Source organism: Triticum dicoccoides, chromosome 6A, assembly GCF_002162155.2.
Source record: "Triticum dicoccoides isolate Atlit2015 ecotype Zavitan chromosome 6A, WEW_v2.0, whole genome shotgun sequence".
NCBI classification, from domain to species: domain Eukaryota; kingdom Viridiplantae; phylum Streptophyta; class Magnoliopsida; order Poales; family Poaceae; genus Triticum; species Triticum dicoccoides.
The window spans coordinates 333,879,864-333,892,344 of NC_041390.1; the positions used below are offsets into that span (position 1 = coordinate 333,879,864).

Consider the following 12,481-nt stretch of genomic DNA (forward strand, 5'->3'; position numbering starts at 1 on the left):
TGCAACAGTAGCATTTTCCCCAACAACGACAACATGCTCTGCTTCATCTATAGCTTGCTCAACTACATATGCTTCCACTTAAAGAGAATGTTGTGTACGATGATGAACAACTCTCTTGGTTTCCTACTTTTTTGGAGTAGAAACTATTGGATTTTCTCCACCTGGAGATTTGGTGGACTCCAGGAGGGGTATCTTCTTGCAAAGGCATTGCCTTCCTCTTCTTTGTTTTTGGTTGGGAAGTTCCTATAGAAGCTTCTTGCGAAGACTTTAATTACTTGTTGTTCTGTAGCCAATCTAGCAGCATTTTCTTTATCCTTTTGTTTATTCTCATTGTATTTCCTCTTTTCTCCACGAAACATATTAGTTGTGGACAATGTGAGATCTTTTACGTCTCGGTACGGGTATGACATTTCAAACATGTTCATGCTTTTCAAATAATATACATGTGACATTTCAAAAAATGTTCACGTGTTTCAAGAAAATGTACAAGACATTTTTGAAAAATGTTACACAATGCGAAAAAATGTTTTGCACCATTTAAAAAATGCATGTTACATTAAAAAATGTTCACATGTTTCGAAAATATGTTTGTGACATTTTTAGAAAAACATTTATACAATCTCCACTACTTTTAAACAAGTGAGTTGTGGCAGAAACATTGAACATCAACCCTTCGTTATCTTAGACCCGATGGCCTACATTGCTCTAATGACATTGTACCAATTAAAACACCATAGTTAGTATTCCAAAAAGAAACAACATACAATTAATCAACTCACCATAATTAGCATTCAAAAAAGAAATATCGTATTGATCAATCAAATCACCATAATTAGCATTCCAAAAATAACAACATCTCCAATAGAAGATGCAAATTTGGAGATGTAAAAGTTTACATCTCCAAAAAATGCCTTTTACGTCTCCAAAAAAGAGGCAACTCCAACTGATGATGTAAATTGGTGATGTAAAAGTGTAACTTCAATAGATGATGCAAATGAAGATGTAAAAACTAGAATTGGGGCGGCTGAGCGGCAACGACCATAACAGGATGTTCGAATCAGGGCGGCGATTGTTGGGCAAAAGTTGTGCGGTGAGGTGGCGGTGGGTGTGGGGGCTGGGCGGTGGCTTGGCAATGGCGGATGAGCGGCACGACAGCGACGGGGACGAACTGGGTGGCGGTGGCGGAGCAGTAGAAAATATGGCCTATTCGCAGCATGCGGGCTGAGCCGCAGTGTAGTGGTGGCTGGGCGGGTGCTTGGTGGTCGGTTGGTGACTGCGGCGATGACGAAAACGATGGTGGGGATGAATGGCTCGGCGGGGCTGGAGCGGCGAAAAATATGGCCGATTCGCCAGTGTGCTGGTAGAGTGGCGACGCGATGGTGGAAGGGATAGGCCACGGGGTCGTGATGGGGTCTGTGACGCCCCCGATTCAATTGTACACTAATCATACACGCAAATGTGTACGATCAAGATCAGGGACTCACGGGAAGATATCACAACACAACTCTAGACAGAAATTAAAATGATACAAGCTTCATATTACAAGCCAGGGGTCTTGAGGGCTCAAATACATTAGCACGAAAACAAACGAGTCAGTGGAAGCAAAAATATCTGAGTACATACATAAGTTTAACAAGTTTGCCTTAAGAAGGCTAGGGCAAAAGCAACAATGATTGAAAAGGCAAGGCCTCCTGCTTGGGATCCTCCTAACTACTCCTGGTCGTCGGCGGTCTCCGCGTAGTAGTAGGCACCGTCGGGGTAGTAGTAGTCATCGGTAGTGGCATCTGACTCCTGGGATCCATCATATGTTTGCAAAAACCGGAAAGAAGAAAGTAGGGGAAAAGGTAGCAAAGCAATCATGAGTACTCATCTGAAGTACTAGGAAGTATCAGATCTATACTAAGTATGCATTGATACTAAGGGAAGGGATGTATCTGTAGACTATACTGCAGAATGCCATAATAGAGAGGAAGGTCTAGCCTATCGAAGACTAGCATCTTCAAGCATCTTGCAGCATTTAGAAGAGTGCAGGATAGCATATTATATTTAGCAAGTAGGTTGTAGCATTAGCACCCGGAGATCCTTTCTCGACTACCTGTGAAAAAGCAATCCCGGAGCGATCATATCCATTTCACATCTCAATATCCAGTTTCTAGTTGTAAAGATTGGAATACAACTCTAGGTCGTCCTGTTACCGTCGACACGGCTACTCGAATAGATTAACTTCCCTGCATGGGTGCACCACATTACCCGACACTCTCAATCACCTCTGGCCGGACACGCTTTTCTGAGTCATGCCCGGCCTCGGAAGATCAACACGTCACAACCATATCTAGGCTCAACAGAGAGGCCAACACACCGATCTACATCCTAAGCACGCATGGGTCTTAGGCCCATCGCCCTTTGCACTCCTGCATGTTGCGTGGACGGCTAGGATAAGTCCTGGCAACCTCCATTATAAAGATGGTTGCTTTACGTGGACCACCCGAGCACGCGCCGCTTAGTGCTGACGTTTGAAAATCATAGAAAAATCTTCTACTCCACGTTGTAGGCAAGAGCTATTACGCCCGCGGCGAGAAAAATCCGAGAGCCGTCCAAACCCGTGAAAGATGAGCATGTTGGAGAGAGAGAGGGAGAGAGAGAGAGAGAGAGAGAGAGAGAGAGAGAGAGAGAGAGAGAGATGGCACTCCTCCGTCGTCTCCATGGGAGAAGAGGAGTGGAAGCTTCACGTTCTAAGATTAGTTATCTACTTTTCTATTCTAGGCATCTGCGGGAGGCTGAAAAAGGAGGCACCATTTTAGCTTCTCCCTTTTTCTTCCTATCCTATGGCTCCCTGCAATCCAACCACACGTTCGCTTCCCCACAGTTCTTGGGGTCCGCCGCAGAGATGGGAGCAATGCATGCGGAGTGAATATTTTTCGGGTGCTGGAGGAAGGAAGACAGGAAGAACGAAGATCAAACCCTTTCAAAAAGAATTTTTCATCGCAAAGGTTGGTGACGATCCGTTGGGGGGGTATTTTTCCCGCAAGTGTAATAATTCCATCAGTTTTGGTCCTATTCTTCTTGATGCATATACTGCAAACACAGTGCTGAATTTGATCAGAGAGGTTGGTGCTAATTAGTCCTAGCGATTCAAGGTCGTGGTTGGACTATCTTTATTCTAGGTCTCAATAACTGCTGAATTGGTGCAAGAATTAATTTAGCACGAGAGTGAAACTGAATTCGGAAGACAATGTCTAGCGTTGGTGTTCTTGTCTCTGATCCATGGCTCCAGAACCAGTTCACCCAAGTGCAGCTCCGAACGCTCCGAACAAAAGTAAGCACTCCTTGAGGCCATTCTTGATGCTTTCTGAAAAATCGTGTTGTTTCCTTTTCATAATTGTGTAATCACAATGCTACCTCTTATGTTCCACGGTATAGTTCACTTCCGCAAAGAGATCGGATGCCGAGCAGGTAACTATAAAAGATTTGCCGCCGGTAATGGAGAAGCTTAGGGGCATTCAAGAGGTTCTGACTGAGGAGGAGATCACAAGTTTTTTGAGCGAGTCTTACCCCGATATGGACCAGTCAATCGAATTTGAGCCATTCCTTAGGGTACATTCGATCATCTTGGCATACCTTCTGTTGATTCCACATTTTCACTTATGTATGAGTTTTTTTGTTTTTGTTTGATGAGCTGTACAATCTTGCAATATGTTAGGAGTACTTAAATCTTCAAGAAAAGGGAGCCAGCAAATCAGGAGGCAAAAAGAAATTGAAGGGATCAGTGTCATTTTTGAAGGCATCCACCACTACTCTCTTGCACGTCATTAATGAGTCTGAAAAAACTTCTTATGTCAATCATATCAATAATTTTCTCGGGGAGGACCCTTTCCTGAAGAATTTCTTGCCATTGGATCCAGCATCAAACGATATATTTAATCTTATTGGGGATGGTGTTCTACTTTGGTGAGATGTTCTTTTAAATGCTCACAGTATTCTTTTAGTACCATAGCATCTCTTAATTTTGATTTCTGTTAACAAATTTTCTAAGGTAGTTATTCCCTTACCTTATTAATACTGAATCAGCAAGTTGATCAATGTTGCTGTTCCCGGCACAATAGACGAGAGAGCAATCAATACAAAGAAGGAACCGAATCCATGGGAGAGGAATGAGAACCACACTCTTTGTCTCAACTCTGCCAAGGCCATTGGTTGTACTGTTGTTAACATTGGGACACAGGATCTGATTGAAGCTAGAGTACGTTTCTATATTTTTATTGCATCAACACAGTTTATTACTCTATTTCTCAAGTTCTTCTTTTCCTTCTGTTCCTATTTAAGTTTGAACTAGCAAAACAGTACAGAAGTTGAGCTGGTTTTCAGGGAAGGGTAGATATATAATGACATTTCTTGACTAGGTTGTGCATATCTTGAATTGCACAATGTACGCAGTTGTACATTTTATTAAATGAATCTTTGGGGAGTATTATATTTTGAGGCTCTTAACTTTTTTTGGTATTGACAAATTCTTGGACAGAAAAATGTTACATATCACTACTAGAAACATAACTGTGCTTTACAACGGATAAAAACATAGCCGGTCGTGTTAAGGCTTTGTCATCGGCCTCGTCCAGTTCACAGAATGATTTATATATAATGTCTCTGCAAGCATTAGTTCTCAGCTCCATTTTTACTTGGAGATTTTTCAAGGAGGTGGTTAAATTGTTTATATAAATACAAGCTTTTGTTTTTTTTGTGTCTCAATTAGTTTTCTTAGTTGTTACAGGTTTTTTAGGAAGGTGGAAACGAGAGCATGCTTAATTTATTAAATTCTTGGAAGCCTGCTCGTATTTTAATAAGTTAGATTTTTAGAATTTTAGGATGGTAGAAAAATATCTGATGGGATATCGGGTACTATCGCCAACTCACATTTTATGTGAGAGTAAAGATTCGTAGCAATATATTTATTATTGTTAAATCATTTTACTTTGTACTGCTGAAGTATTTTTCCTTTTTCAGCCTCATCTAGTTCTTGGTTTGCTATCCCAAATCATAAAGGTGTGTTTTCTACAACCACCATTACTGAGTTAGTTACTAAATAATTTTTCAACAATATAGTGTTACCTAGAACATTGATGAATGCTATCTTTCTAATTTGTTTCGTTGGACTTCTCTCAGATACAACTCTTAGCAAATTTGAATCTGAAGAATACACCTCAGTTGTTGGAGTTGGTGGCTGGTGATAACAGCAAGGTTCAAATCATCAAGAGAACTTGTATGTACATGCTTGTGCATTAGCAAAGTCTGGATAATTATGTTACATGATGTTATACAGGAAGCAGAGGAGCTTGTCACCTTAGCACCAGACAAGATGTTGCTCAAATGGATGAACTTTCATATCAAGAAAGCAGGGTACAAAAAAACTGTAACAAATTTCTCTACTGATGTTAAGGTATGTATATCAATTGTATGGATATTACACAAAAACACCTGAAAAATGCACAACCACTAGGCAATTTTTTCATATCGATGGTAAATACTGTGACTTTTGTTTTTGCTTGGAGTAAACACTGACTTTTATGGCATGTTTATATAGATCCGTTAAATCATTCTATGATATTGACGACATTTTCAGAAATGCTAATGCAAAAGATTTCATTATGCTATATCGTATGATGTATTTGCAGGATGGTGAAGCGTATGCTTACCTTCTCAGCGCCCTTGCTCCCGAGCATAGCTCAACAACCATGATAGAAACTACAGATCCTAAAGAAAGGGCAAAGAAAGTCCTTGAAACTGCCGAAAAGCTTGATTGTACAAGATATGTAACATCTAAAGATATTAATGAGGGTTCAGCAAATCTCAACTTGGCATTTGTCGCACAGATATTCCAGCAAAGGTACTGATCTCTCCTTGTCCTCTCTTCTGATAAATCGGTTTTGCCACTTAGGGTTGTATGCAATGCAAGAAACTAATAGAAATGTCATCAGTTTGTGAGGATTTGTTCCACCTGTTATTTTTATTTTAAAACACAAATAAATCAAAACAGCTATACAACTGTGGAAATGTCGATGTTTCAAACATTTTGTCCAGGTTAATTCATATTGCATTATGAAATGATTTTAAACCTGTGCAGAAACGGTCTATCATCGAACAACGTGGCTCGTGCCGTCCAAGATACTCCGGATGATGTTGAAGCATCGAGGGAAGAGAGAGCATTTCGCTTGTGGATCAACAGTCTTGGAATTGCAACTTACGTGAATAATTTATTTGAGGATGTTAGGACCGGGTTTGTCCCATTTCCACCAGCAGCTTCGCCTTGAAATATATTTTTGTCATCTAACAGAAGTTCATTTCCAGATGGGTTCTTCTGGAGGTGCTTGACAAAATTTCTCCAGGATCAGTTATCTGGAAACAAGCATCGAAACCTCCAATTATCATGCCATTTAGGAAGGTTGAGAACTGCAATCAGGTTATCAGAATTGGGAAGGAGTTAAATTTTTCTCTTGTGAATGTAGCAGGAAATGATATTGTTCAAGGAAACAAGAAGCTAATCCTTGGTAAAAAAATATACCCCGCGTATGCTTTAGTTGATCTTATTTCAGTTTCTAATCTTGAATTCTGTGTAGTATTTGATTTCAAATAATACCCTGTCAGCTTTCCTGTGGCAACTCATGAGGACCAGCATCCTACAACTGCTAAAGAACTTGAGATCCCACTCTAAAGACAAAGAGATTACAGATGCTGACATTCTGATCTGGGCGAATAATAAGGTCAAGGAATCAGGAAAAACATCTCACATCGAAAGCTTCAAGGTTGATCGACATTCCCATTTTATTAAAGTTTAACTTGTGTTGTCATGGCCATGGCCTTAAGCAAGTGTGTTGATTGATTCTCTAGGATAAAAGCTTATCAAATGGGATGTTCTTCCTGGATCTTCTAAGCGTTGTGCAAAGTAGAGTTGTTGACTGGAATATGGTGAAGAAGGGGGAGGATGGTGTGTACCCTTGCTCTGATTCCAGAGTCAATTTCAGATTTTTCGCATTTCCGTTGTCATTTGCTTTTGTGGTTGCAGATGATGAGAAGAAGATGAATGCAACATACATCATAACTGTTGCTAGGAAACTCGGGTGCACCGTGTTCTGGTTGCCAGAGGACATAATGGAGGTAGCCTATGAAAAATTGTTTGTCGCGCTAACTTGAGAGATGAACAGTGACATTTTTTACAGGGATGAACAGTAACATTGGGCCAGTCATGGATCAAACAGTGACATTGCCTTTTTCATTTTGTTATGTCAGGTAAATCCCAAGATGATCCTCACTCTTACAGCAAGCATCATGTACTGGAGTCTGCAGAAGCATGGACCTTACGAAGGCCCCGGGCCAGCAGGATCCGCAGCGTCACAAGAAGCTCTCCCAGAAGAGGAGGAGGAGGAGGTGGAAGAAGAGGAAGAAGAAGAATTAGAAGCAGAAGCAGAAGCGGAGGCAGAGGCAGAGGCAGAAGCAGAAGTAGAAGAAGAAAAAGGAGAAGAAAGCCTTGAAGATGGTGCCTAAAATAAAATCCGACCTGACCACATCAGGGCAGGGGGTGGTTTCAGTACGGGAGGGATAGCAAACGACAGCGCAGGAAGTTAGTTTTGATCTACTCTTTGCGTGCAAATGCGCAGTGATGAGCTTCTACTCTTATATTTTTTGGAAAAGGAGGCTTGCCCTGGTCTCTTGCATCTGAACGATGCATGCAACCATATTATTAAAAAAGTCTCAGAATATCACAAGGTCTTTAAAGTATTACAACTCACAAAAGGAGTGAAGAAAAATAAAAAACCGCAATGCCACAACCGGTATGAATTAAAGGACTAGGGCCCTAGACTCCTATCATGTTATGTGATCACCATCCAAACCGGTTGAATATAGCATGTGCTATCATCTTCCATCGGTTGCACCCATTAACCAGTTGTAACACCCACAATGCGGCTATATCTCCCACGTGTCGGGGCACGATTTAGAGGCATAGCCGCATGGTAGGCTTGTCGCAAGAGGGGTAATCTTCACACATCCCATGTACTGAATAAGAAAAGGATAAAGAGTTGGCTTACAATCGCCACTTCACACAATACATAAATAATCCATACATCATCCAAAGTACAATCAAAGGTCCGACTACGGAACCAAAATAAAGGAAGACAACCCCTAATGCTAGATCCCCGATCGTCCCAACTGGGCTCCACTACTGATCATTAGGAAAAGAAACATAGTAACGGCCCGAATCCTCGTCGAACTTCCACTTGAGTTCGGTAGCATCACTTGCACTGATCACGTCGGCACCTACAACTGTTTGAAAGTATCCGTGAGTCACGAGGACTCAGCAATCTCACACCCGCGAGATCAATACTATTTAAGCTTATGGGTCGGAGAAGGTAGTGAGGTGGAGCTGCAGCAAGAACCAAGTATATATGAAGGCTAACATACGCAAATAAGAGCGAGAAGAGAAGTTACGCACGATCGAGAAGCTATAAGTGATCAAGAAGTGATCCTGAAGCTACTTACGTTCAAGCATCACACAAGACCGTGTTCTCTTCCCGGATTCCGCCGAAGAGAGACCATCACGGCTACACACGCGGTTGATTCATTTTAATTAAGTTAAGTGTCAAGTTCTCTACAACCGGATATTATCAAATTCCCATCTGCCACATGACCGCGGGCGCGGCTCTTGAAAGTTTATACCCTGCAGGGGTGTCCCAACTTAGCCCATCACAAGCTCTCATGGTCAACAAAGGATAATCCTTCTCCTGGAAAGACCCGACCAGTCTCAAAATCCAGGTTACAAGACATTTCGACAATGGTAAAACAAGACCAGCAAGACCACCCGACTGTGCCGACAAATCCCGATAGGATCTGCACATATCTCGTTCTCAGGGCACACCGGATGAGCAATCCGTCCAACTAAGACCAACCCTCAAGTTTCCCCGAGGTGGCGCTGCAAGGGGCTCTAGTTTGGACCAACACTCAGAGGAGCACTGACCCGGTGGTTTAAAATAAAGATGACCCTCGGGCTCGCGAAAACCCAAGGGAAAAGTCTTAGGTGGCAAATGTTAAAACCAAGATTGGGCCTTGCTGGAGGAGTTTTATTCAAAGCGAACTGTCAAGGGGTTCCCATAACACCCAATCGCGTAAGGAACGCAAAATCAAGGAACATAACACCGGTATGACGGAAACTAGTGCGGCAAGAGTGGAACAAAACACCAGGCAAAAGGCCGAGCCTTCCACCCTTTACCAAGTATATAGGTGCATTAAAGTAAATAAGAAATAATAATGATATCCCAACATAATCCATGTTCCATCATGGAACAAACTTCATCTTCACCTGCAACTAGCAACGCTATAAGAGGGGCTGAGCGAAAGTGGTAACATAGCCAAACAACGGTTTGCTATGAAGGAGGGTTAGAGGCCTGACATGGCAATATGGGAGGCATGATAAAGCAAGTGGTAGGTAGCGCGACATAGCGATAGAGCGAACAACTAGCAAGCAAAGATAGAAGTGATTTTGAGGGTATGGTCATCTTGCCTGCAATGTTCTCAGAGTTGTCGAAAGCTTGATCCTCGTTAGCGTACTCAACAGGTTCCTCATTCGCGTACTCGTCTCCCGGCTCTACCCAAGGAAAGAACACAAGCAATGGAACAACAATCAATCACGGTGGAATGCACAAGCAACATGATGCAATCCAAGGCATGATATGCAAGACATGATATGCAATGCATATGCGTGCTCCGAAAGGGAAAGAATGATCAAGGCATCAACTTGGCAAACGAAATATGCCGCTGGAAAGATGAGATGATTTTGGTTGAAATCTATATAAAGATCACCAGAAATGGATGCACGATTTGCAAATGGCAAGCAAAACAAGGATGATGCAAAACTGCGATTAACAGCATGATGCCATCTAGAATGCAACAAGAAACTAAGCTACTGCAGTCCAACATAGCAACAAAGCATATGGCAGTGATGTACAAGAGATGCTTGACAAAGCATGAACACTGAGATATGGCTAGATCATAGAAGAAAAGGCTCAAACAAGCATGGCAAAAGTGCAAAAGTTATCAGCTTCAAGGACTTTGTAAAAATACTAACATGTCAAGAACAACATCAGGAAACAAAGTTTAGAGCAAGCAAACAACATGCTACATGAACATATCATAGCAAACAAAGGCATGACATGACTCTACTAAAGGCATAGAACAAAAGTCCCTTACTGAACACGAGCCAAAAAAGCACAGAAGATATGATGGCATCCATGTAAACATAACAAGTTTTATTAACAGTTTCAGACTTGGCATGCTTGGCAAAAACAGATTATGATAGCAACTTGGCATGCTTGTGTCACTCATCATAGTGCACCAAATGACATGGACTAAATACTATCATGGAGTAGGCATGAAAATGTAGCTAACCATGTGCCAAACAAACTCATAGCATGCCTGAAATAAATCACCCAAAAATGACAAAACAACATCATGGTGTAAAAATGGCATGTTCATGAACTTGCTCAAATGCAAAAACCTATGCCACCACTAGATTGGTGGGATTTTTCTACCCCAAATATATATATATATATATATATATATATATATATATATATATATATAATATGTATATGCTCCTATATGGAAATGCACACAATTCAATCAAAAGAGGATACTGCCATATATGGAAACCTCAGCATATGCCAAATCTGGCATGTTCTGAATTTGAATAAAACAGAAGACAAGAGGGAATGGCTAGGTGTACCCAAGCTATCCGTAGCCATAAGGGATGACCGGTGGGTCCCGAAGTGTGGTCAGCAGGTCAACTAAGACCGGTCAACAGGGGCCCTAGGGCCCAGATGTCATACTCCCATGTACAAAGATAACTGGCTAAAAAAACCAAAATGGGGAACCTAGGATTTGATCCTTGGTCTCCTGCGTGTGTGCGGCAAATTTAACAAATCTGACCTATGGACGAAATCAAATTACAGAATGAACTGTTTGTGAAACTATTTCACGCGGCTGACCTTTTTGTGTGACGCCCGACACGAAGGCGCCACACTACACTGTGTAATGCCTCACAGATAGGCGTTACACGCCTAGCCAGCGTTGCACCCCAGACTGCCTAAAAAATGCTAAGTCATTGTGCAGAGCCTGAGAGCTAGGCGCTGCACTGTATAGTGTGGCACCTAGCTCTCAGGCGATGCACTAGTGGTTGCACTACAAAATGAAGCAACCACTAGTGCAACGCCTAGAAGCTAGGTGCTACACTGTATAGTGTGGCGCCTAGCTCTCAGGCGCTGCACACTGACTTAGTAATTTTCGGATCACACGGGTGCCATGCTGGCCAGGCGTGTAGCGCCTATCTATGAGGCATTGCACAGTGTAGTGTGGCGCCTTCATGTCAGGCGTCACACAAAAAGGTCATCCGCGTGAAATAGTTTCACGGGCAGTTCATTCTATGATTTGATTTCGTCCATAGGTCAAAATTTTCAATTTTGCCCGTGTGTGCATGCGTGGGGAACCAGCTGGGCTAGCGCTGGGCTCATGCTAAGAAGTGCAGCCCGCGTTATAAGCCCTATCTCTGCCAGGTCGAGCTTTGCCATGGCTGCATAGCGAACATCGGCGCCGACTGTGACGAGTTAGGAGACGAAGCTCGTGATGCAGAGCAGTGGCGGGGCTGCGGGATTGCTATGAGAGCGCGGGAGCGAATGACCTCTACTCGTGGGGGGTCGCACGTGCAGATGGGTATGCGGGCGCGTGTGCTAGAAGTGAAGAGACTGGGCTCGTGCGCGAGCACGGCTCGCCGCGGACATGCGGCTGCACCAAGGCATGAGGTGGTAAGGCCTGGGTGCGAGCAGGAGTGCGAGGACTCGAGGTCGAGCCGAAGCTCGTCTTGGGTGACCAAGACGCGGCGGAACAACATCACACCTACACCACAACAAGACTACAGCCCTCGGTGAGAGCGTGGTGGGAACCCTCTGGTAAGATTTGATCGGCACCCTCGCGGACCTATCGGCGACAGGAACGAGCGGTGAGGGTGGCGCAGCTCACCTAGCGTCCAGAGGACAAAAGGATGAGGCCGAGGATGCGGAGGAACATCGACGACGAGCCGCGGAACTTGCCGGTCTTGGCTGTCCGTGAAGCAGGGGAGGAAGAGGACTACGGGGACATCGTGGAAGGAGCTTCGGGACCCGTGTGGACGCGGGCGGCGTCGAGGAAGACGACGGTGATGCTATTGTTGCTGCCGTGGAAGAAGACGGTGGCTGAGGGCTGGATCACGCCGGAGAGGAGCTCGGGCTCCTCTTGGCCATGGCGACGACTATAGCGTGGAGAGGTCTCACCTAGCGGCGGAAAGGGAAGGAGCGGGGCGGAACGGAGGGAGGAGGAGGACTAGGGCACCGGGGCATGTTATATAGGGGCCTAGGGGGCTCTCCGGCCGTCAAATCACTCAGGAGGTCGACGTGGCGTCCGTGGA

General features: G+C 43.6%; 1 protein-coding gene across 1 annotated transcript; it reads left to right on the top strand.

The window, feature by feature from the left end:
- Positions 1 to 2,839: 2,839 nt before the first annotated feature.
- LOC119319126 (fimbrin-5-like) lies at positions 2,840 to 7,728 on the top strand. The gene is made up of 15 exons (XM_037593620.1): positions 2,840 to 2,990; positions 3,088 to 3,316; positions 3,421 to 3,594; positions 3,701 to 3,948; positions 4,069 to 4,240; positions 5,002 to 5,040; positions 5,161 to 5,235; positions 5,318 to 5,434; positions 5,670 to 5,881; positions 6,119 to 6,271; positions 6,343 to 6,542; positions 6,640 to 6,797; positions 6,883 to 6,979; positions 7,058 to 7,149; positions 7,282 to 7,728. Exons 2-15 carry the CDS (start codon positions 3,233 to 3,235, stop codon positions 7,534 to 7,536), a joined length of 2,076 nt encoding a protein of 691 aa, XP_037449517.1. The 5' UTR covers positions 2,840 to 2,990; positions 3,088 to 3,232; the 3' UTR covers positions 7,537 to 7,728.
- The last annotated feature ends 4,753 nt before the right edge of the window (positions 7,729 to 12,481 follow it).

What these genes read in the sequence shown, in the direction of transcription:
- LOC119319126 (XM_037593620.1), top strand. Translation starts at nt 3,233, where the DNA reads ATGTCTAGCGTTGGTGTTCTTGTCTCTGATCCATGGCTCCAGAACCAG. An exon ending in TCCGAACGCTCCGAACAAAA is followed by an intron (nt 3,317 to 3,420) that starts GTAAGCACTCCT and finishes TCCACGGTATAG; the next exon opens with TTCACTTCCGCAAAGAGATC. An exon ending in AGGATCTGATTGAAGCTAGA is followed by an intron (nt 4,241 to 5,001) that starts GTACGTTTCTAT and finishes TTCCTTTTTCAG; the next exon opens with CCTCATCTAGTTCTTGGTTT.